We start from the raw sequence: 25,799 nt of genomic DNA, 5'->3' as shown, positions 1-25,799 counted from the left end.
TCATAGCTCATCGGATTCCTCCAGGATAAAGAAACATTCTGATTCTGATGCCCTTAGCTATGTGAGGAAACAGGAGACCCACGGAGGGACCCCATGTAGGACATGGGAGCAGAAAACACAAACTCCACACAGGAAAAAGGCACCCGTGCGTGGCATTGAACCGAGATCCTTCGTGTTGTGCGTCCGCGAGTGTTACTGCTGCAGCGGTGATGCATGGCCCAAGCTCCCGCCTGACTCTGGAGTCGAACCTTTACCCCGAGTGAGTGGGGCTTGCAAACAACTCAACCTGTGCCAGATGAAGAAGCATCTGGCAGCCCCCTCGACTTACACGAACGAGTTCGATCCCTTCTCTTGGCAGACCGACAAAACACGCAACCACAACACAACCTCCGGCACGTACCTAGAGCGGATAGACACACAGATCCTTAAACTAATTGCACTCTATTAAGACATTTCAGCAGTCATGCCTAGGGTAGAAACCTGCACAATAGAGTTGAGGAAATTAATTGAGAGATGAATTGAAATTGCTGTTGATTGCCGTCGTCTTTTCCAATTATAATTCCCCCCCCTCCACCGTCTCTCTCTCACCCCCCCCCCCCAGTATCCCCCCACCCCGCACCCGTCTCCTCCCCCCTCCTCCCTCCACCCGTTTGCAGCCACAATCTCAATTGTGCAATTAACGAGGCCCCTGGGACTGATATTGGGCCTGACGTTAAACCGATCATTAGGGATATCAGACACTGGGCTATTTAGGTGGTGGCTTGACGCGAGTGGCTAATGAGTTGATCACGCACAGTCGGAGGTCACAGTGCGGCAGAGATGGTATCTGGTACAGACATAGATGCAAGCTCCGTGCCCGCAACCAATCACTCACCTGACTTCTCATAAACTAAAACTAAACTTTTTTTTTTTACCAGGTAAGGCCCACTGAGCTATGTAACTTTTGTTCAGGAGCGCAAATGATGGCTTAACGAAGTGGCTTATCACGTTGCAAATTTACAGCAGCCAAAACTGCTCTCTGAACGCACGTCGATTCGAAATGTGGATTTTAAAAAAACCGGGAGGACTCGGCGAAAAATCCACGGCGTCGGGATCGAAGAAGTTGACATCTTCTCACGCTCTCCAGATCCCTCCACCAGGACCCCCCCCTCCTCGTCCACCAGGGCTGTCGAGGCAGGGCCCACCAGAGACCATCGGCCCCTCTCCGCAACCCCGTTCTTCAGAGCTGCATCTCCGAACTGGACACCAACACGCCCGCCTCGTCGCGCTTGCGGGAGTTGCGCCGCCCCACCGCCGTGCGGATGTACGGGGCGTTCCTCAGATCTGCGGGGAAAGCGGGGCCCAGGGGTGCAACGTGTGAGAGCCGCCGGTTGCCAAACCGTCCCCAGCGTCGGTCACCGCGGCGCCGCAGGGCTCACGATCGCGCGGAGACTGTAGCGAGAAGCGTGCGTCCACGTGTCGGGCGAGGACGGGGGGGGGGGTGTTAGTCGACCTGCGGCTTCGGAGTCGCACGCGGCTCTTTCAGAAACCGCTTCGTGACGTTGTCCACGAAGGACCGCCGTCTCGTATTCGCCGCATTGCATTGTGGCTCTTGAGATATTGATTATTGTTTTTTTACGAATTCGAACAAAAAAAACGGCTCTTCTTGTTATTCAGGTTGCCGACCTGCGAGGGCTAGGAGGTGGTGGCTTGCAGACTTCTGACCTCTGCCACCCACATGGATTCATTAGCGCCAGGAGAAACACACGACGCACGCTCAATTCGGTGAGCAACCCACTTGCTCGACTGCCTCGTGGCCCCGCAGGTGGGTGGTGGAGTCTGTAACAACCACCACCATCACCACCACTCGATCAACGTTGACATCCCGGGGGAGGGGAGGGGCTTTTTGTTGCGTGACCTATGCGGAGCAGTGCTCTGTGCCGTGGTGCAGACCCCCAGAAGCCTGTTGGTCACATGGTCGCTGTCTCTGCTCACGAGAGAGTTTTGTGCTCTGCTATACGGAGTTCCGCGATTTTACCCAATGGTTTACAAACAACGCAAACATACTCTTTGGTTCTTTCGGTAAAGTAACGTAGGTAGAAACAATAATACTAGATCACGACGTTTCGATCGCAACACAAGCAACCGTCATCAGGTGTTAAAGGTAGAGCGACTCGATCAGGTGAGCCTTCTTGTCTGCCTACGTGACTTTACCGATAGAACCAACGAGTATGAATTCCTGCAGTCACGAAAGCTTAAAATCAAGATTGAAACGCAAACATAGTTTGTGCATAATATCGCTGTTTGGTGTTGAAACAGGGCCCTATGGTTTACGTGGAGTGCTCTTTCAAAGAACATCTCGTAGGCCAGCAGACTTTGATCAACCGGGTTTGCCGATGAGACGCAGAAGGTCGAAACCGGTCCAGAGTTTGCTGCTGGGCAAACGTGGTCCGACAAAGAAAACTGCTGATGGACTTTTTTTTCTTAGAATTCACTGATATGTGGAGGCAGAGAACCGAGTTCTGCCCACAAATGTTTAGCGCTGGACTGCGGTGAAACGTCAGCCAGGGAGTCTGGGGAGGCTCGGGAGAAACCCGATATGATTTGAACAAAACCAAATTTAAACGTGAGTCTGGAGAGAGTTAACATGTAGCGGATCCCAGTTGAGTGAATGGTAATTTCAAATGCGTGGCTGCCCTGCACATATTTGACAGGCGACACGTGACTGTCATGCATTAGGCATCCGGTATTTTATGGTGGCTGTGGCTGAGGGTAACATATTCCACGTTCGTCTCCTACCGGAGGATGCTGCGTCGAACGAGTAACATTTTGCTCGGGAAAAAAAATAGATATATATATAAACGTTGGGTCAAACGTCGATCCTCAAACAAAACACACCGCGAGCGTGCCGACAGCAAAAGAGCCTCGGATAGAATCGGCGCTCCCTGTCGCGCAGACGTTTCGGGATGAAAATGCTTTCGTTTTGCCCGCGGGAAGCGCTGGCAAAACGCCGCGGCGCATGCGACGTGAAACATCGCTGGGCTCTACGTCCGGTCGGCAAAAATAGATCCCTTCACTTCCATCCCGTCCTGCCGCGTGAAGCTAAAAACGGGCCACGGGGTCCCGTGCAGGCAGCACGAGGCAAGGACAAAGTTGTGCGGTCACCTCAAAAAACAAAATGACCATCATTAAGAATGAATATTTACCAAACGGTATCAATCGCGCAGATTATTTGACTTTGCTCTCATCGTATCCTATGGTTATTTCGGCAGTCACGTAAATTGGAAAAATTTATAAGAATAAAATTATAAAAATAAAGCGAATAAAAGAATAATACAAATATCACGAGGTTTTCAGTCAAAATTTGCTCTTATCGCCTGGGAAATAAATCAATAAAGGCGTCCACGTCTGATGGATCTTCAAAAAGTAAATGCGCTGCGGAGCATTGAGCAGAGCGTTGCGCGGCCACGCATCGTGTCAAAGTAAGTGAGGGCATGGTGACTGCCATGCAACGTGTGTACGTACGTTGAACCTCTCTCGCACCGTACGTAGCCAACCGTGTCCATCGGAGGTGTGATAATAACATCATACAACAATAACAATAATACAAAAAATAGCAGAACAAGCGCATCGCGTGCAATCAGCAGGTGCGCGTGTGTGCCGTGTTTGCGTTTGTTGATTTATTTGACAGAAGGAAACAGGCAGCTCCCGTATCTCCGATTATCACGGTTGGCTACGTACGGTGCGAAAGAAGTTTGACGTACACGCAGCTATAGGTAGAGAAGAATAGTAGTGGTCTCCAGAGTATATTTGAAGCCGGGGCAGGGAGGGAGTTGGCGGCACAGACGCGTGCAAGGGGGAGCGAGAGTCCCAGACGACTTGTCAGCAGAAGGGAAGGAGCGACCCCCCGCTCAGTGAAGGTTAACTGTGGGTGATTCGGAGACAGATGGCCTCGTCAATGGAGCAGGAAGCGTCTGGGAGAGAGAGCGGAGCGAGACGAGAGGCGGGCAGGAGCGAGTCCACGGAGGATGCTGACGACAGTGACGATGGGAGCCAGTGGAGAGATCAGAGCAATTGGGGCGATGCGGTAACGTATCGAGATACGGGTCAGCATATTTGCAGTGGCATTTTGGATCATGTGGATTTTGAGGTGAGGGAGGGGGTGGGGGAGGCCGTGGTGGAGAGAATTTGCAGTGGTCTGCTGAAGAGAAGCAGAGGGTTGAAACTGATCACGTGGCTACATGCAGAATTCCCGTCAACGCAGCTCTGTAGGCGACTCAAGGGTTAAGGGCAGCCATTTACGTAAATAATAGCGAACAGGAGAAAAAAGACACCTCAATATATGTCTGAGGAAAAGAAATTGCCACCTTTTTTAAGTGCATTATAAAAGGTGAATCTACGAAAGCGAAACCCGATGGTGGTAAGAAGGGCTGTAACTAATTGTGATTTTTTTTTAAACCAACTACACCTGAAGTGTGGTACTCAGGACAAATTTCGATTTAAAGCTTTCGTGACTGCAGGGATTCATCTTCTTGGTTCTTTCGGTAAAGTCACGTAGAAGGGAAATAATAAAATAATAAAAATTAAACGTAATATCAATTCGATGTAAAGCTTTCGTGACTGCAGGGATTCATCTTCTTGGTTCTTTCGGTGAAGTCACGTAGAAGGGAAATAATAAAATAATAAAAAATAAACGTAATATCAATTCGATGTAAAGCTTTCGTGACTGCAGGGATTCATCTTCTTGGTTCTTTCGGTGAAGTCACGTAGAAGGGAAATAATAAAATAATAAAAATTCAACGTAATATCAATTCGATGTAAAGCTTTCGTGACTGCAGGGATGCATCTTCTTGGTTCTTTCGGTGAAGTCACGTAGAAGGGAAATAATAAAATAATACAAATTAAACGTAATATCAATTCGATGTAAAGCTTTCGTGACTGCAGGGATTCATCTTCTTGGTTCTTTCGGTGAAGTCACGTAGAAGGGAAATAATAAAATAATAAAAATTAAACGTAATATCAATTCGATGTAAAGCTTTCGTGACTGCAGGGATTCATCTTCTTGGTTCTTTCGGTGAAGTCACGTAGAAGGGAAATAATAAAATAATAAAAATTAAACGTAATATCAATTCGATGTAAAGCTTTCGTGACTGCAGGGATTCATCTTCTTGGTTCTTTCGGTAAAGTCACGTAGAAGGGAAATAATAAAGTAATAAAATAAAACATAATGAAATAATTCTCACGACGTTTCGGCCACAACGCAAGCAGCCGTCCTCAGGTGGAGAACAGGTCTGTCGGAAAGACAGCGTCTGAATGACAACTTGAGACTTTTTCACCGGCGTCATTATCAAACGCCGCCTCAAAACTTTAATTCTAATTCCACGTGGCCACCCTTGCGCTGCCACGATAAGCAGGAGCTGAACACATCCCTGTGTACGGCGTGGCCCAACATTCAGGGCACGTACGGTTATCGTATTTGTTTTTAACAAATCATATAGGCTGATTTAATTAATTTTACCAAATGTTCAAATCGACTTCCATTAACATTCATGCATGCATGCATAAAATCGCTTTGGCAATTAATCCCGGATTTCTGTAAACATTACTGATGTAATCTTTCAACATCCATCAATTACTGTTTTTTGCCTCCATTCATTCAGCGTTCGTTGTCGAGTGTGACCCCAAAGGAAGAATACAAATAAACATTAATAATGATAATAATTACCTTAAAGAATAAACAATTGAAATGTTTTAATGCCAGCGTTAAAATAAATGAAATAAATTTCGATTTAAAGCTTTCGTGACTGCAGGGATTCATCTTCTTGGTTCTTTCGGTAAAGTCACGTAGAAGGGAAATAATAAAATAAAATATTATAAATATTTTATTACGTTATATTTTTATTCTTTTATTATTTCCCTTCTGCGTGACTTTACCGAAAGAACCAAGAAGATAAATGAAAAAACCCTCAGTGTCCTGACTTATGGGCTTCCCTGTGTATATACATATATATAGTCCACACAAAAGGCAGTGTGTATTAATGACGAAGACACAGCGGTAAGTAGTTTAGCCTGAGCTTCAACACCACTTCCACAACACCGTGCCAGAGTATTCACACCGACGGTGACGCACTGCACAAATCAACTCAGCAAAAGCCTCGGGGCCCCAAGTGACACATTGGGGGGGGGGGGGTCCCCATTTCAATAATAATTAGGGGTGCACCAAATATCAACGCAAATATACATCTTCTTGGTTCTTTCGGTAAAGTCACGTAGAATGGAAATAATAAAATTATAAAAATAAAACATAATAAAATAATTCTCACGACGTTTCGGCCACAACGCAAGCAGCCGTCCTCAGGTGGAGAACAGGTCTGTCGAGGAGACAGAGTCTGAATTACAAGCCCCAGGCTTGGAGCGACTATTTAAGCTGGGATGGAGGGGGCGAATGGAGGGGGCGAAGAGCGCAAATATACATTTTAGAATAAAAGTTATTACTTCCAAAATTATTGTAATTGTGCTCAGTCTAAACCCATCATTATTTCACACAACCGTGATATACGTCATGGACTTAGGTAGCCTATCCATCACAGCGTGTTCGTATTCAGGTGATGATGCACCCAACAATAGACTTCTGCCCACAGGGCTCCAGACCGACTGGCACCACCGCTGACGAACGTTTCCAGTCCCGAGGCTCGTCAGCCGCGAGTGTCTGCTGTGTACACGTGTGTACACACGTGATGTGTACACGTGTGTGTGTGTGTGAGCGCTGCGCTATGAACCCAGCGACCTGGGTTCGATTGCAGCGCAAGGCCAACACCAGTGACCATTGCCTAAATTGGTCCTGGATTTCTTCTAGGTCGACTCGGCCTCAAATGAGTACCTCGTGCGATGTGTAAACATCATCACTGGGGAGACAAAGGTGGCCAGTTGTGGTGCTGACCACCCCTCGTGTGCTGTGCTGGCCTTGGTAGGTGCTAACAGCACCTGCCCCAACAGTTTGTTAAGGCTATACAGGAGATCTTCGACTTTGTATGTATGACCTACTACTTTCGCATCGTACCTACCCAATCGTGTTAATCAGAGGCGCGGGGGATGGACAAACTAAACACAAAAATCAGTTCTAAAGAAATCATTTTTCAATCTAGATTTAAAAGTGCATAGCTCCAGCGGATTCCTAACATCAGACGGAAGAGCGTTCCAGACGGCCGCCGTCTTTGTTTGATGGACATAGCCAAAAGGCTGCTGCTGCTGCGAGCATGACCGAAGTTCGCGTTTATACTCCTTGACGAGATCGGCACGGTGTGGGTGTTGTTTGTCTTTGCGAGCGAGCGTGCGTGCGAGCGTCCGCCGAGTGGGTGGGTGGCAGCGGTGCGACGGTGAGGCACCTGTGATGATGTCCTCGATGGCGCCGTCCTTGCCTTCGTAGACGACACGTTCCTTCGCCTGCTGCCTCCGTTTCAGCTCGGCCATCAGGTCCATCTGAGGTTTCTTGGCAGTCACGCTCTCCGACTGGAGGCCGCGCATATCAGACGCCCGAAGTCACGATCCCGTTTACTTTCGGTGTGCGTTTAACGTGGCTTTTAGGCGTCAACTAAAGGCGACGGAAATTAAAAAATAAATGACAAGTTGTGTGTGTGTGTGTTGAACTTTGTTCGCACCGTACGTAGTCAACCGTGCTAATCGGAGGTGAGGGGGGGAAGGACAACAAACTAAACACAAAAATAAGTTCTAAGGAAGTGAGCGACAGTCCGTGCAATTTCAGCTCTGACTTGCGAGGCCCAGAGACGGCCGTGGGATTTATGTGAGCAGCCATGACAGGTGTTGACACTAGATTAACTTCACTGCTACATGGCAGTCTACAAAAAATCGCGTCAATAATTACCAATAAAGGGAAACTGGTGGCGTAGTGGTTAGCGCACCGCTATATTAACTTGATCATCAGTTGACATCAGTGAAATATGAACAGATCTTGGGCCTCCTTTTTCACCAACCAGTGGCACTGACCGGCACAATGAGATATAGTGAAACAATCACCATGACTGACAGAGCACGGGGATATCTTCGACCGGCAGTGGATTGATGAAGGGGACTGTGAATTATTAATATAAAAGTTTCGTGCGAAAGATGCCCATTATTTTTGCCGCCAAATTTGCGACGGCAGAATTGAACCGTGAGAGGCTGACATTGAGCCCTCTCTCTGTCTCTCTCGACACTGACGGCTGCTCTGTGCTTCCAGTGTTCAGAGGCCTGCTTAAGGCGCGCCTCCGGCTGGAGCACGCGTACCACACACGTGTCGGTGATGTGCACGTCTTCTTCGAACGCTTGGGAGCCGGAAAAGCCCCTCTGTACCAGCGTGGACGGCACCCACATGGTCACCTTCTGAAGCGCTCACTTGTCACCGTGGCGTCCGCGATGACCACCACCACCACCACGTGGCTTTTATTTCGTGTTGTGCACGGTGCTTTTAGCGCCACAGCGCGTCGATTTGTAGCGTTTATTTTCATTTGTTTGCTGGTGACTTTGCGTATTTCATATCGAAATCGCCTCCGGTGCTTTTGCTGCTGGCGGCAATAAAAGTTCTTTAAAAGTCTCTCTCTCTCGAGAGAGAGAGAGAGTGAGAGAGAGAATGTGGCCCTGCCCTGCGGATTGCCCTGTCATTGTCCCCCAAGAAGAGAGGCACACTGCCGACATTACCTTCGCCTCCTCTTGGTTGTCCGTGGGATCCTCTTTCTTGGTCATCTTCTCGAGCTTCTCCCGGGCCTCGTTGTCCTGCTCCGCTTTCTGAAAAAGGGTGCGGCTCCATCTTCAGACACGCGGCTATAACCCCCCCCCCCCCCATGTCACGTCACAGCTTAGCTTAGCCTGGCCTTTCGCGATGTGGCGGGGGGGGGGCAGTACCGGATTATTCTAGTAGCAAAAGTAGCTACAATATGTAGTAGCTACGGGCCCCGCACTTTCAAGGGCCCCGCGCTAAATGCTTTTAAGCTATCAATTCCGGTTCAGTGATTCTGCACTTGCTCTATTACTATAGTACTATACCACCTTCTACTTTTATGAACGACTGGGTGTTTGAGGTTAGCGATTTGTCGTATTATCTGGCTGTATAGCAAATGAAAACATACATTTACTTTACCATGCAAGTTAAAATTTTGTGTTTTAATTTGTACGTTTTTTTTGTATTGACGGACCCTTTATAACATCATGCTACAGGCCCCGCACTAGCTTCATCCGGCACTGGGGGAAGGTCGGGGGTGTTGTTCATCGCCGTCACCTCTACACAGCCGCGGCCGTTAGCGAGCCTCAAGTAACCACCGTGCCACACACGTGGCGCGAGCACACATCCAGGAGATTGTGGCTTAGATCCCGACCCTGTCGCCTGTATCTTTGGAATTTGCATTTTCTCTTTCCCTGTGGTCGTGTGGATTTTTCTCCGGGTCCTCCGGTTTTTTTCCTTCACATTTAGAAACGTGTATTTTACAGTATTTGGCCGCTATAAATTCCCACGTGATAAGCCACTTTCGCTGAGCTATCATTTGTGGCCAGGTCGCTTTTGAAAAAGAGCTACATAGCGCAGTGGGCCTTACTGTAGCATTGTGAGTTGCGTGCTCTACCATAGTGCCACTTGGCTGGAACAAATGTGCATAGCTGTGATCATACAGCTACCATACAGGCATAGTTATCTGAATGTGTACCCATGTCTCTCTCATTTGGTCAGGCATTTGAAGAACTGGCAAAATATTTCAACCGAATGTCAGATTTGGGAATTCATTTAATGGCATCGGGATTTGCTCGATGTATAGCGGCAGGGTGTCGGGAGTGGAAACACTTGTGTCTCGCAGCAAGAAGGCCCAAGGTTCAATTACTGATTCAGGTGCCTCTGTTGTGAAGTTTGTAGGTCGTCTCACTATTCTTCACTTTCACAAAAAGGCCACTTTTTTTATTTTCCATCTGTGGAGGAAAAAGCTGCTTCGAACACAGCCCATCGTTGTCTCCTAGTACGCATGTTTGTTGAACTTCTTTCGCACCGTACGTAGCCATCCGTGCTAATTGGAGGAAGCACAATAAACTAAGCTCAAAAAGCATTTCTTAAGAAAATGCTGCAATGGGTGCGCTTCGGTGGACATCTCCCACTGGAACAGCCCGGTTGCGCAATCGAGGCTCCCTAAACTGTGCGCTGACCACAAGCTGCGTGAGCCACACCACGATGCGTTGGACAACAACAACAGCAACAACAACAGCAACAACAACAGCAGCAAAGTGAACGCACGGCCACGCGTCGGAGCGTGGCCGAGAGAAAACGCGGCGACGACGTCGGCGCAGAAAAAAAAAACCGACGACGAATCATCGTCACCGCAACGGGCACACTCGCCCGCACGCACGCTGGCAGTGTCTGCGCCAAAACCACCGCTGGCTTTGCGGCTGAGCCCTGCGGTTGAGCCGTGGCCGCCCAAACCGCGCGCCGGGCGTCACGGCGCTCCGGACGAACGGCAGAGCATCGCGCCACGAGACCGGCGGCGGGGCTGGTGTCTCAGTTGGCGCAGCCCGGCAGTGTCGTGCCCACGCCACAGGTGGCAGAAGGGCCACCCGCCAGATCCATCTCCAGAGTGTACGTTGGTCTACTCTCCCAAGGTGGCCAGGCGCCTCGTAATACGTGCCCACCACACCCACAGTTAAGTCGACCTTACCGCTCGACTTAACTGTGGGTGCACCCATTTATACTGCCGGGCGGACAGAGGTGGTGGGAGAATAGCGAGCGAGAGGGATGAGTGGAGGGGGCGATTTGAGATATTTGCACCGTCGTTTTAACCCCACCGGGGTGATCGCACTTGGCGACCCCTTGAATTGCGAGTGCGGCGGTGCGACCCGCCGTGGCAGCCGCGACATCACAGCGACATCACCGCGACATCACCGCGGAGGCCACCACGCCTCACCTTGTACGCGGCGGTAAACCTGACGAAGAAGGGGAAGAAGGTGGAGGGAGGCATGCTCTTGGTGGTCTCCCCGTAATATTCCACCACGCTCGTGTACGCCTCCTGCAAACACCGCGCCATGCAAAACGTCGCGAGGGTCAATCGCGCCTTCATAGCTGGGAGAGTGCCTCTCTCTCACACGCACACACACGCACGCAACTATCATGAAAACGATATACGGCGTGAAGGTGATGCGTTGGTTTTCGCGGGCCGATATTTGCACGAGTCATAACTGCCTTATTTTTGATCGCTCTACCTTGCTTGGACTTCATAGTGCGCTGTGAAGACGGGGGGGGGAGGGGCATTGCCTGAAACGTTGCCCATCATACGTATGTTTATTTATTTTGAAGATTTTGCTGACGGGCGTGTGGAGTGTTTGTGTTTCTTGTTCGTTGTGCTTGTGCCCCACTGCTGCCGCAGCAGCAGCAGCAGTAGAGCCAGATTGTTGTTGTGACTTTTTGAGTGATTTACTTAGCTTTGCACTTTTATTGTTTTGTATTGTTTGTTGTTGTAACTTTCGGACCCCGTGCCCCTACTGGACATCTGTGAAAAAGAGCTTCATAGCTCATCGGATTCCTTCTTACAGCCTAAATCAAGGTTCTGATTCTGAAATAGTCAGTTTAATTGATTTTGTGTTTTAGGCCACGTCATGATCTGACCAAATTTGTGTCGTTACCACCCTCCACCATAAGACATGGCCAAACAAATGATTAATAGTAAATATATAAATAAAGCCCGCTAGTACACGTGACAATGCGTTTGGTTGTGTCGGGTGGTGGATGGTCTTAACAATACACATTTTGTCCAATCAATCTGTGGCCTAACCCCCAAAAAAATCTGTTATACATCAGATATATGAGGAGTTCAATAACGGCCCGTGCCATTCGTAAATAGTGACCCTCGCTCATTATGCAGACAAGATAACCTGGCAGGCTTGCACTGAGCATAGGACTCACAACAGAAAGATGTGAAATGGGTTAACGCACTGCCCTACGAACCCGAACACACAAGTTCGACTCCTGGCAAACTTGCTAACATCAGTGGCGAATTATATCAGGATGGGTACTGGGCCTCCTCTAGGTCGGCTCAGCCTCAAAATGAGTACCTGGCGCCATCTGTAAACATCAGCAAACGGCGAGACAAATGTGACCGGGTGCGGTGCTATCCAGAGTACACCAGCTCGTGTGCCATGCAGGCCTTAAGAGGAATAAGCTCACAGGCACTCGCACGCAAACAGTCTGCGGAGGCTATACGGGTGTCTTAGTCGTTTGTATCTCTGCGTGTCCGGTGATGTCTCCAGGTACCTGAGCAGTGTTGGCATCGCACTGCAGCTGCTCCAGCGTGTCCTGGTTGTGAGCCAGGAAGTCCTGCAAGGTGGCGTTGTCAGGCAGAGAGGCGAGCTCCTTACGGCCCAGCTCCATGCCTCGCTGCATCTCCTTGACATCCGACAGCACGCTGTCCAAGGACACTGGAAGGTCGCGCGCACGCCAGAAAGGACAACGCAACTCGTTTGTAAGCGCTTCGCTTCGGGGCGCCGTTTAATCTATATTAATGCCTCTTTTAAAAAATTAACAGCTTTTAATAACTTTTTTTTAATAATTAACAGATTTTCACCCGAGTCTAAGGACTTCTTCATACGGATCGCCGGCCAAGATGTGCGAGGCAGAGCCCCCCCCCCCCCCCCCGGGCTCTTGGCGGCATGGAGGCGGCTTGGCACCGAGGGTTCATTCTCGTGACCGGAGGCGGCTCGCAAACCTGCAGCTGCTTTGTCCAGGAACTGCAACTCCGCGTGGAAGTTGCCCGCGTCCGGGTACTTGTCGTGGATGACCGACGCCAGGTAATGCAGCAGCGTTTGCTTCCGGTCCATCGACTTCGTCTCGTGCAGCTGGCGGAGATACAATTTGTCTTCTTGGGTTTTTTCTCCGGTAAAGTCACGTGACTTTACCGGAAAAAAAAACCTAGGAATATGAAACCTCGCAGTCGCGAAAGCTTCAAATCTAGAATTAATACATTTTGTCACCGTCGTCATCGTCATCATCATCGGCCGAGGTCAATCCACTGCTGCATGAATGTCTCTCTCCTTGATAGAAAGATTATTCGGCAACAGCAAAACACACGGGAAGTGAACTTGTTGGTATGATGGCCCTTGTTCAGAACACAGAGCGTAAATCAGGGACATTGTAACAATGAGCAATGTTGCCAATGCATCCACTGCTTGGACGAATGCCTCCCCAAGGTGTGTTGGTCACGGGGTTTGTTTGGGTTGCGTGGAGGTGAAACCCAGGGACAGGATCAGATATAACCCCACCGTTGACGGTTAGCCCTAGGCAGGAATCGAACTTGGGTGGTCAGGTTCATAGGTGCAGTGCACGAACCGCCGTGCCTCTGCTCCGTAGCTAACACCGGTGGAAAGTGATATCTAAACCCGACCTGCCCAATCTCCCCCCTCTTCCCCTGCCATCACCACTTTCACCAACCCACGCTCACCAGCGTGGTGACATACGTTCAAACAACACCACTCGCTGACCACGACGTAGTAGTGGCCTTGGCAGTGGATTGACAAGCATCGGTAAACTACCTTCGACTGGTATACAGGAGGCCGTGGGTTCGATCCCAACGCTGACGCCTCTATATTTGGAGTTTGCGTGTCTCTCCCCGTGGTATCGCGTGGATTTTTTTGCACAGGGTCTCCTCCGGTTTTACCCTCCACATTTAAAATCATCATCACGCGTTCAGAGTACTTGACTGCTGAAAATATTTGACTGCTATGAATGTCCACACGATAAGCCACTTTGTTGAGCTATCGTCTGTAGCCAGGACGCTTATGAATAAGAGCTATATAGCTCAGTGGGCCTTACCAGGTAAAATAAAAAAAAACCAGTTTAGTTTCACGTTCACATTTTTTATTTCCTATTTCAATTATCGAAATTATCATTCAGAGCTCGCACGCCGCTGCGAGTGCAACCCCGCGATTTTGAACGGAGGCAGCAAAAGAAGGCGACGTTCTACAATCCCGGAGCCACGACGCTCAACCGCGGGCGGACCGCACCGAGGGCACCAACAACTTGGGCTGGCCGCTCGTCTCTGCCATCCCTCATGTGCGGAGGTGGTGGGGGGGGGTCAGGCGAGCCATGCTGGGGGGGGGGGGGGCTCACCAGGTCGAGGCTCTGCAGCTTGAAGCCGTACGCCGCCCCCCGCTTGCTGCTGTTCATGTAATTCCCAAACGCCAGGATGATCTGTCCATCCGAGCAACGCACACAAAGACAAAGTTCCCCCCGTGGGGCAAGTGCTGTTAGCGAGCGGCACCTACAAGGGCCAGCGCGTCACACGAGGGGGGTTAGGTTGCCAGCACCAGTGGCGATGTTTACACGCCGCTACGCCAGGTACTCAATTGATGCTGAGTCGACCTAGGGGAGGCCTAGGACCGGTTCAGATATTCGTCACCGGTGTTGGCCGTGAGCGGGAATTGAATTCGGGTCGCCGGGTTCGTAGCGCGCTACCCATTACTTGACCACTCTCCCCACACGCACACACAAAGATAAAGACAAAGATCCCCCGTATAGCCTTAACAGACTGTAGGGGCAAGTGCTGTTAGCGGGCACCTATGAAGGCCGGAACGGTACACGGGGGGGTGGGTGGCCAGCACCACGCCCGACCGCCTTTGTCTCCCCAGTGGCGATGTTTACACACCGCACCAGGTACTCATTTCAGGCTTAGTCGACCTAGGGGAGGCCCAGGACCGGTTCAGATAATCGTCACTGGGTGTTGGCCGTGAGCGGGAATCGAACCCGGGTCGCCAGGTTCATAGCGCAGCGCGCTAACCGCTACACTACCGCTCCCCACACACGCACACACGCACACAGACACACGCACACGCAGACACACACGCACGCAGACACACACGCACGCAGACACACGCACGCAGACACACACGCACGCAGACACACACGCACGCAGACACACGCACGCAGACACACACGCACGCAGACACGCACGCAGACACACACGCACGCAGACACACGCACGCAGACACACACGCACGCAGACACACACGCACGCAGACACACACGCACGCAAACACACACGCACGCAAACACACACGCAAGCAGACACACACGCACGCAGACACACACACGCACGTGAGCTGCTCGCGAGGAGCCGCTTGATGGTGATCGTCATCGTCATCATCGTCGTTATCGTCGTCATCATCGTCGTCATCACTTATTCAGCAGCTATGGGCACGGCGTGACACCTGAGCAGGACTGCCCGCGGTTGCTCTCATTCATGGCAAACCCGACACGGCTTGTCTTCTAGCCGTATATCTGCAAACATCTAAGGTGTCCCTATTTCAACAACCGTACACGGGTTAAATCAAATAACAAAAGCAGCTCCTTTTTCGTGGCAAGCAAACGCCGAATAAAAGTTGGATCTAATTTTCACTTTATATTGACACATTGCGTCTATATATGTACGTGTTTGTGTTTATACTTAGTATAGAGGCCGCCGTGTAGCCTACATTGACTCATGGGGCAAGTGGTGTTATGGTGATTTCACACCACATTAGGTGCTTATTTCAGACTGAGTGGTTTTATGGTAGTCCCAGGGTCAAGCTTCAGATATCACTCGCCACGGATGTTAAGTGAGGTCAAGAATCGAAATCTAAAACGCTGGGTTTATAGAGCAGTGTGTGTGTTTTTTTCATATACGCATATACATACAAAGACAAAGATCCCCCATATCACCTTAACAAACTTTTGGGGCAAATGCTTTTAGCGAGCATCCTATGAAGACTGGCATGGTACACGTGGGGGTGGGTGACCAGCACCACGCCCGGCCGCCTTTGTCTCCCGAGTGGTAATAGCGCCAGGTACTCATTTGAGGCTGAGTCGACCTAGGGGAGACCCAGGACTGGTTCAGATGATCGTCAACCAGTGTTGGCCGTGAGCGGGAATCGAAGTCAAGAAGCCGGGTTGGTAGCCCAGCAACAGCTACACTACCGTTCCCCACACACACACACACACATATATACACACACACATTGAAATGCGTACTTGTGTATATGACATAAAACTACATACCTCTAAAATCTTTTTCAACTTCAGCGACGACTTGAGGGAGCGCGACGCGGCAATGATGGAATTCACTTGCTGGAAGAAAAAAACTGCAATGAATAACCAATTCATAAAAACATCCGTAAAATCAAACGGACAGATTCATCAACTGGTCTGTGTGTCTATGTTGTGTGTCTCTCTCTGTGTGTCTCTGTGTTGTCTCTCTCTCTCTGCGTGTGTGTCTGTCTGTGTGTGTCCGTGTCTGTGTTTTGTCTCTCTCTCAAATTTAGTTCTACCTGATGACGTTTGCTTGTGTTGCATTCGAAACGTCGTACTCTAGTATCTAATTTATTTTCTTTCTACGTGACTTTACCGAAAGAACCAAAGAGTAATTCCTGCAGTCACGAAAGCTTCAAATCAAGTTTGATTTGAACATTCAACACACGCACGGTGCAGTGCTAATTATCCATCGGTTCCCCCGTGCCATGTAACCTGCACATTCGTACGGTGAGGTTCCAGGTTCCCCCCCTTCACCCCCCCCCCCCGCCGATGGCACGACCATCGATGACTTTCCACAGAACGGTAAGCCAGTCGATGCGTACGGCAAGGCGCGTTAACCGAGCGCGATCGATCTCCTGCTCCAGCGGGTTGCGACGAGGATCGACGACCGGTCCTGGCTTTTCCCAGGAGCGTCCCCTCGTCGCGACAGCCTTCACGCAGCCCTGGAAAAGCTTCCCGAGACATGAAGAGCGTCGCGGATCGTGTCCGCTGTGTAACCGATACACCGCTGATGATGCGCTTTTCTAAGGCTCCGGCTGTAGAAACGAAGGCCAATTTGCAACTAAAACTCCAGCAGGCACTGACTCAGAGGCCTCGCGAGAGATCATTCAATCAGGGAGGGGAATCTTAACAAGTGGGGCATCGCTCCCCCGCCTTTTAGTGGGGGGGGGAGGGGCGGGGGGTCACAGGCTACAGCATGGAAACGTTGCGGCGGAAAAATACGCTCATACACAACGTGAACAACAAAAAAACGCGACCTCTGCACGGTGCCGTTCGTCATCTGGGGAACAGAGGAGGAGGAGGGGGGGGGCGAGGGGGAGCAGAGGGGGGGGGTTAGGGTGGGGTGGGTGCGGCAACGAGTGGGCTTCATTGGGGGTGGTGGTGGGGGGGGAGTGGCGGCCACCGTACCACAAATGTCAAAATTCACACGAAAAAAGTGAACGTTTTAGCTGCACGCAAGGTCGAGGTAGTTAACATCTCGCCAGCGTTGCAACGGCCTAGGAGGATGGGGGGGGGGGGGGGAGCAAGCAGAGGTCGCAACCGGGTACCCGATACCCGTACCCTACCCGATACCCGGCTACCCGTACCCGACCAGGTACGGGTACGGGTAGCCGTTTGCGACCCTGGTGCGGCCGGGTACGGGTACGGGTAAGGAATCAAAACCCGTTTGCGACCTCTGGGTGCAAAATAAGCACGCCCGTGCCCACGGGATGGGGAGTAGAGGCACCGCCTATCGAGAACACACGTGGCGCCTAGGGGGATACGTCCGTGGGAGCCCCTCACCGGCGTGAGACGCTGCAGGCTCTCCTCGAAGTTGCCCATGAACACGAGCACGGAGAGCCGCTGCGGCAGGCGCGGCACGGCGCTCAGTCGCAGCATGAAGCGGTCCACCTCGGCCAGCTCGGACAGGGGCTTCCCGTCGCGCTCGTACTGCTGCATGCGCCGCACCTCCGCCTCCGAGGGCAGCTGCCGCGTCAGGCACTCGACGAAGTCCAGCGAGAGGCGCGACACCTCGAAGCTGCGTCGCGCGGGACACGCGCCGTACAACGAGCGATCGTTCCAGGGTGCGGCAGTTTGCGAGGCGCGCGCGATGGGACCCTCCTCCTAACTTGGGTTTCCCGGATTGCGGGAATTCGAAGCCGGGTGACAGAGTGTCTATTATGTGAAGTGCTGTGAAGATCCATCAGAAGTCACGTGGGAGCCAGAGGGTGGCTGGGTGGCTCGGAGACCAGAGCTCTGAGCTGACACCGCTGAGTTGAACTGCGCAACCATCTGCGATTAGGGTTGTGATCTACGCTTAAGCGTAGAGAGTTGAACGTCTCTCAGCCTGGTCACCAATGACATTTCCTAAATTTCATTTATTTAAAAAAAAGCTTCTTCAATGAAGAAGGGTCATGTCCAAAACGTCACCCAATATAATTTGTTTTCCTTTCAAGGCGACAGTGTTGCGAACCAATGTGATGAGCATTGCTGCTATTTGTGCTCGCACGCCACTACCAGCGCAGTATCACCGAACAATCAGAAAAAAAAAAATCCTTCTCATACTTTTCAATTTCTAGAGCGCCTTCATATCAATTCGACTCTCGTCTGCAAAGTGCTGCCCCACACCACGTGGTCCTAAGATCACTCTCTCGGAGCTCAGAGGTGGCTCTGCGATATTCACCTCCGTGGGCCATCCCCAACAGGATTGGTTCACACTGCCCTGCAACAGATTAAAATCGATCTCCTCCACCCGTAGCACGAGGGTACAATTGGGTCAAAGGACAACGACGACAAAATCACACGTGACCTAAACTGCCACAGGTTGGCCCCCCTTCTCTCGTCCTGATCTGTGCGTAGCCGCGTGGGCGTACATGCGTGTGTTTGTGGGGGGAGAGGAGAGGTCGTGTAGCGGTGAGCGCGCTGCGCTAACGAACCTGGTGACCCGAGTTCGATTCCTGCTGGCGGCCAACACCGGTGGCGATTATCTGAACCAGTCCTGGGCCTCCCCTATGTCGACTCAGCCTCAAATGAGTACCTTGGTGCAGTGTGTAAAAACATCCCCATTGGAGAGACAAAGGCGGTCGGGCGTGGTGCTGGCCACCCACCCCCTCGTGTACCGTGCCGGCCTTCATAGGTACAGCTCGCGAACGGCACTTGCCCCATCAGTTTGTTAAGGCTATACGGGGGGTCTTTTTCTTTTGTATTTGTATGCATGTATGCACTCATAAGCGTGCACGATAACAAGTGTTCAGACTTACTGACTTATGTCCACCGTGGAAAACATGAAATCAGCACGTGTACAGGTGCTGGATAGTTGCATCTCAGGATGACGAGAGATGGCGAGGCCTTTACCCAGCCGTGGATCAATCACGGATTAATCCCACGGTGGAAATGTATGTGCGTACGTGTGTTGAACTTCTTTCGCGCCGTACTTAGCCAACCGTGCAGGAAAAAACACATTTAGTTTAGTTTTTTGTCGGGGCAATATTGCAGGCTTCTCAATACTGCGGCGATTCTAGATTTGAAGTTTTCGTGACTACAAGGATCCATGCTTGTTTGGTTCTTTCGGTAAAGTCACGTAGATGAAAATAAAAAATAATAATAATTAAAAATAATAATTTAGTTGTTTTCATTTTATTATTTTTTATTTTTATTTTTCATCTCCGTGACTTTACCAAAAGAACCAAAGAGTATACTGCGGTAATGTTAATTCCTTCTATAACCATGACGTCAAAGCAACCGCAAGAAAAAATCCTGCACCGGCATAACCGCGGGTGTCAGAACACGCGGTACTTTTCCAAACGCGAGCGCGCTGCTTTGGGGGGGGGGGGGTGTCGGGTATGTACATATACGTCGAACTTATTTCACTCCGTACGTAGCCAATCGTGCGAATCGGAGGTGCGCGCGTGTGCGGTGTGCGGTGTGCGGCGACACCCCCCGCACCCACCCTTCGATGGCCGTGAGGATGTCCTCGGTGGGCATCCCCGCGCGGCGCAGCGTGATGGACACGTTGCGGGCGCGGTTCGCCTCCATGAAGCTGACGCTGGAGCTGGGGGCCTTGGCCACGGGCTTGGCGCGCCCGGCCGAGCCGCCACCGCCGCCGCCGGCCGCCGTGCTCGGTCCGCCGCCTTGCGCCTTCGTCTTGAACAGCGCCTCGAACTCGCCCACGTTCAGCTCCTGAGAGCGAGGCACGTGGGGGGGAGGGGGTGGGAGGTGGTGGTGAGGGAGGCAATTTGACGCCTCTTTGCCCCGCAAGGTGGCGGCGCCTCGTTAGCGTCGGAAATTGCGAATTGTAGAATTTCACCGCTGCGGATGTTCATCTGCGAATGTTTCAAGTTGCACTTTTATATATATAGTACTAAAAAACAACTTGATACCTTTGTCATTGCTACTGCCTAGGGACAGAGAAAAAAGTACACATTAGGCTACATCCATTATGTCATACCCATTATGCCATCCCTTCAGGGGAGAACAGAGCAATCGACTAAAACACGAGGAAGCTGACGAGATCTTTTCGCTTGCGCACCCACTGCCAGCGCTGTCTGCGTGCGTTTATTTATTTCAAGCCATTTGCACCGAGAGCTCTGAGGCCACGGCCGTCAGTCAGCCTGCCTGCCGGGGTGAGAATCGCTCGTCGCTTAACCACCCTGTCTTGCCCCCTGCCAGCCTGGCATTCTCACCGGCAAGGAATGAACGAGGCGTCGGGCAGGGAGTCATGAAGCAGGGTGCCCACACTCACACGGGCCAGAGAGAGATGGGGCAGGGTGCTTGCACTCACACGGGCCAGGGAGAGATGGGGCAGGGTGCTCGCACTCACACGGGCCAGGGAGAGATGGGGCAGGGTGCCCACACTCACACGGGCCTGGTAGAGATGGGGCAGGGTGCCCGCACTCACACGGGCCAGGGAGAGATGGGGCAGGGTGCTCACACTCACACGGGCCAGGGAGAGATGGGGCAGGGTGCCCGCACTCACACGGGCCAGGGAGAGATGGGGCAGGGTGCCCACACTCACACGGGCCAGGGAGACCACACTCACACGGGCCAGGGAGAGATGGGGCAGGGTGCCCACACTCACACGGGCCAGGGAGAGAAGGGGCAGGGTGCCCACGCTCACACGGGCCAGGGAGAGATGGGGCAGGGTGCCCGCACTCACACGGGCCAGGGAGAGACGGGGCAGGGTGCCCACGCTCACACGGGCCAGGGAGAGATGGGGCAGGGTGCCCACACTCACACGGGCCAGGGAGAGAAGAGGCAGGGTGCCCACACTCACACGGGCCAGGGAGAGATGGGGCAGGGTGCCCACACTCACACGGGCCAGGGAGAGACGGGGCAGGGTGCCCACACTCACACGGGCCAGGGAGAGACGGGGCAGGGTGCCCACGCTCACACGGGCCAGGGAGAGATGGGGCAGGGTGCCCGCACTCACACGGGCCAGGGAGAGACGGGGCAGGGTGCCCGCACTCACACGGGCCAGGGAGAGACGGGGCAGGGTGCCCGCACTCACACGGGCCAGGGAGAGACGGGGCAGGGTGCCCACACTCACACGGGCCAGGGAGAGACGGGGCAGGGTGCCCGCACTCACCCCGAGCACCTTCTCGTCTTCGAGCTCGTGGAAGATGGTGCCGTCTACTTGGCTACTCTGCAGAGCCACCCAGTTGAAGGCCTGCATGCGCATCTTGGTGACGATGGGCTTTTTCATCTTGTATCCTGCGACCGCAGTGAAATAAGGTATAAATTAAGGAACTTGCCACGGGAGTGGTGGATCTGTAAGTCGTCGGCCAAGTGGCAGACGTTGGGCCCAATCTTCTGTCATCTTGTCTGATCCTTTTTAGTTTTATTAAACGGACCAACTTTTACCGGAAGTCGTCGAGAAGAACGGAAACGTTTCTTCTCCTTAGCCTTTTTTGCCCGACATCACGAATCTTTCCAGAACTTCACGAAGCGTCCACCTCTGTGAATGTGCTCAATCAATAACGCCGCCGAATAGCAGAACATTACGAAGGAAGATAATGTCGGGGGTGGCCCTTCTGCAGCGAGCATGTGTGCGGAATGATATTTTTCTGAGAACGCGTCAAAAGCGTACGTCGAAAGTGGTCCATAGTTTGGCTTGTGTTTCAATCAATTTACTTCGCTGTGCAGCTGATGGGTTGTGAAATAGTTTTAAATTCATTTTTGTAGTTTTACGTGTAAAGACGGGAATGGCAGGAAGACAAGGTGTCTGCTTTTTTATTTTGATATTAGTATTCTCCACAACGACGCGAACGAATAAAAAAAACAGGTTATTCCCTCCTACCGTTCAACCAACGGCATTATATTTGAGTGCCTTAAACGACCACGTTAACGGTGATGGTTGATATAATGTATTTAGTTATTATTTGGCACCAAAATCCACCACCGCCGCCTCCTTCCCACAGGTGACGCGACCCTAACGTCACCGTCGGCTTTTTGGTTCATAACAATTCAGTCGCGTAGATTTCATTTTCTTCGCAAAAAAACTGACTTCAAAAACGAAATCAAGGTGCCCTGTCCCTCGCGTGCATTTAGACAGACGAGCTTTAGACCTCGCGAAATGAGACGGTATCAATTCGAGAATGAATAATTTCAGCGGGTCGGATTAGCCAAAAAAAACGTCGCTGTGTCAGTATCAGATGCGACTACATCGGCTCCTTCGGAGGCAGACGGTGTTTCGTTACGCAGTAGACATTATGCAAATTGTGGGTTGCATTGTTGCGGCTAATTGGTGGGTATGGCTCTCCTTTATTCCATCTCCTGAGTTCAATTAATCTTCACCAGCTCGATCAAGCGGCAAGGGGGACACGGATGTAGCCAGCGTGGTTGTTTCAGTCTTACTGTTGTGACCGTCAGTATCAGAGGGCATCGATCAATCAATGGGCCGGAGCTGAAATTTGTCCCACCTAATGGAGCAAAATTTAGGTAGTAACCGATTGATTTAAACTAAAACTATTTTTTATTTTACCACGTAAGGCCCACTGAGCTATCTCTATCTCTTTTTCAGAAGCCACCTAGCCACAAATGATAGCTCAACGAAGTGGTTCATCGTGTGGAAATGCATTGCAGTCAAATTCTCCAAATGCATGTTCCTGAACGTGGAGGGAAAAACCGGAGGACCCGGCGAAAATTCCACACGACCACGGGGAGAACATGCACACTCCAAATATACATGCGTCAGGGTCGGGATCGAACCCCTCATCCCCTGCATGCCAGGCGACGTAGTTAACATCTCGCCACCGTGAATTTATGTGGCCAGTGCATTACTTGATAACCCTCTCGCTTCAAATGGTTGTCCCGTAATTCGCTGTTGCTGCCAATATAATGAAATTGTAGCTCGCTAGAGCTATGCCACCTCAGGTGGTACCGACAAGTGAAGTGTCTGGGCTCATGGACAAAACTACGCAGACTCCCGGAAACACACGGCACGTCTCCAGATGACGAGCGTGTCGCCTGCCAACACTTGCCACGGAAATACGTTTATGGATAGCTTTGCTTAACCCAGAAACTACCACCTCTCCAAAATGTATATGCATGTTAGCGTCGTGTATTATTTTACCAGGCAATGTATGGACATTAAGAGAGACACTACACTGCAATTCAAATAATATTCTTATTTACCCAACAAGGCTACACTGGGTGAATACTCTTTTTTAAAAAGCGTTCTGCACTCGGCTCTTTGGGAGGTAACAACGGTGCCTGGAGGAAACCCATGGATATGAAGGCACGACAATGAAACAGTCATACGTGCAGATCAGCAACCTCCTTGCTGTACTGCTATCGACTGAAAATATTGTGCAGACCTGCAGACAAGGTGGTAAGTGCGTTGTGCCGACTGTGATCACTGAACGATCCAGCAAACCGGCGTTCGACTTGATGACTCATCACATTTTGGAGTGACGGTTTAACGGGAGGTATTTGTTTGTTGTTTCTACAATGTGGTGAATGCAGAAACTCCAGTGGCTTGCAGGAGTCACGTGAACCAATTACACACAACGGACACAAAATTGAATCCAATCAACTGTCACGCACAGGATTCGACGCGTGCAATAGGAACGGAAAAAATAATAATAACAACACAGCCATTATAGTACAGAGGGCGTCACAGCAGCTGGAGCTATCCGGGGCTAACACTGGGGGGCAGGGGGGCGGTGGTTTGGTAGCCCCCCAGAAGATATTCCACAACAAAATAAACGGTGAACGTGAGAATCGATTTTAATCGATGAAGCGGCGCATCACTAATTGGTGATTTCCGAAGGTGTGGCCCACTCCCCCCCCCCCCCCACCAGCTCGGGTAGACAGAGCGGAGGTCGCGGGTGCGCTGATTGGCCAGCGTTGTGGCGACTTGCTGACCTGCAGAAGCGTTGCCTGGTCCCTGTGGCAGAGCTCCGCCTGGTGGAGGTGGAGGTGGAGGCGGCGGCGGAGGGGGAATGCTGCCGCCTGGTGGAGGAGGCGGTGGAGGAGGTGGAGGAGGTGGAGGAATGCCTTGTCCCGGTGGAGGAAGTGGGGGCGGTGGAGGAGGAGGAGGTGGTGGAGGGGGTGCCGCAGACCCTCCTGGGAGAGGTGGTGCTGGAGGTGCAGGAGGAGGCCCCACTGGGCGACACAACGGCGGAGCATGCGTGCCTCCTTGAGGACGTGGTTCATCTGTGACAGATGGCCGACCGGGTTCAAGGTGAGAAAATAAAACCACAGCACAGCGGGGGGAGTGCAGGACAATACGGTAACCCGCAGCAATCTCCTGAATCATGCCTACCAATATTGAAACAATGATATACAATCTTATAATTTCTTAAGTGGAATTGCATCGCGATCGTCCCGTTGTCAGCCAAAACGACGGAAGAACGTTATGGTGGGCTCGCACACGAGCCCAAAACTACCTTCTGCGTGAGAGCTCGAGACCTGTTGGTCCACCAGAGAGCAAGTGAGGTAGGGCTGTCCCTGCTGGGTGCCATCCCCCGTGTCCCCCGTTGAGTCTGACGCGGGCGGTGGCTTCTCGTCGGCGTTTCTGGCGGCCGGGACCACCACCATCTGGGCCTGGAACTTCTGGTTTCGCGACGCCTCCAGCTGCTGGGTCTTGTCTCTCAGGAGGCTCTCCAGCTCATGGATGCGGCTGCTGGCATCCCTGTACAGCCCCTTCCGACCGACCGACCAACGCATTCACAGTGAATTTCCAAATTTCAATCAACGCACGACATAGGGCCCAAGATTGCCCTTTGTCCAGGAGAGATCATCATGAAATTATATGAACGTACGTTGAACTTCTTTCGCACCATGCGTAGTCAACCGTGTTCATCGGGGGAATTAAAAAGTACTTTCGAAACGAGTTGCACCTGGAGTGAGACCTATGATTAAATCACCCAGAACTGCAACGCGCCCGATCTAATAACAACTCGGAATCTAAGCAGGCTTGAGCCTTGACGGTGCCTGGACGGGCAATCACCGCGAACAAACAGCCTGTCATAGGGCTGCGGGGCTACGTGATGGGCAGGAGAGGGCTTTGCAGCAAAATCAACAGCTGTACCTTACTTCTATGCTCCTACAGTTGCGCCAGCCGCCTTCACCAACCCGCACCCTTCAACGTGGTGAAACTTGGTCGAACACAGATCCAGGTGCCAGCAAGGCAGGATGGGGAGGCCCTCGTTCGGCAGCGGATTCACGAATGCGCTGCCGCTGTTTGCCATCACCATCGCCGCGAGCCGAGACGGGCGGCGATTTTTTGTCTCACCTCGATGCTATGGAGCTCGCTGGCGCCGTGCATCAGCTGTTTCTCCAGCTCGGCTATCCTGGCCATAGCCTCCAGCTCCTTCTGTTCCATGTGCCGCGTCACCTGCGGCGCAAACGTCACAATGGCGGAGGGGGTATGGGGCTCAGTCGGTCGGAGCCTCGCTGTGGTACGCCCGGTGGGGAGAACGGCGAGTGAGCGATGGGTGAGCGGCGAGTGAACGGCGAGTGAACGATGGGTGAGTGGTGAGTGAGCGATGGGTGAGTGGTGAGTGAACGGCGAATGAACGATGGGTGAGCGGTGAGT

The 25,799-nt window shown here is 51.7% G+C and overlaps 1 protein-coding gene across 1 annotated transcript in view; it reads right to left on the bottom strand.

Annotated features, from left to right (window-relative positions):
* Nucleotides 1-1,149: 1,149 nt before the first annotated feature.
* LOC144932034 (formin-like protein 3) overlaps nt 1,150-25,799 on the bottom strand; it is a 60,648-nt gene continuing 35,998 nt past the window's right edge. The window contains exons 13-26 of the mRNA XM_078856123.1: nt 25,497-25,598; nt 24,649-24,904; nt 24,125-24,364; nt 21,345-21,469; nt 19,710-19,939; nt 17,564-17,798; nt 16,028-16,096; nt 14,105-14,185; nt 12,705-12,834; nt 12,254-12,417; nt 10,911-11,012; nt 8,674-8,760; nt 7,365-7,488; nt 1,150-1,323 (exon numbers count right to left, since the gene is read on the bottom strand). Coding sequence (XP_078712249.1) covers nt 1,220-1,323; nt 7,365-7,488; nt 8,674-8,760; nt 10,911-11,012; nt 12,254-12,417; nt 12,705-12,834; nt 14,105-14,185; nt 16,028-16,096; nt 17,564-17,798; nt 19,710-19,939; nt 21,345-21,469; nt 24,125-24,364; nt 24,649-24,904; nt 25,497-25,598 — 2,049 coding nt within the window. The 3' untranslated portion in view covers nt 1,150-1,219. The remainder of the gene's footprint in view (nt 1,324-7,364; nt 7,489-8,673; nt 8,761-10,910; nt 11,013-12,253; nt 12,418-12,704; nt 12,835-14,104; nt 14,186-16,027; nt 16,097-17,563; nt 17,799-19,709; nt 19,940-21,344; nt 21,470-24,124; nt 24,365-24,648; nt 24,905-25,496; nt 25,599-25,799) is intronic.

The sequence above is a fragment of the Lampetra fluviatilis genome, chromosome 1, assembly GCF_964198595.1.
Source record: "Lampetra fluviatilis chromosome 1, kcLamFluv1.1, whole genome shotgun sequence".
NCBI classification, from domain to species: domain Eukaryota; kingdom Metazoa; phylum Chordata; class Hyperoartia; order Petromyzontiformes; family Petromyzontidae; genus Lampetra; species Lampetra fluviatilis.
This window is presented reverse-complemented; position numbering and strand designations above follow the sequence as displayed.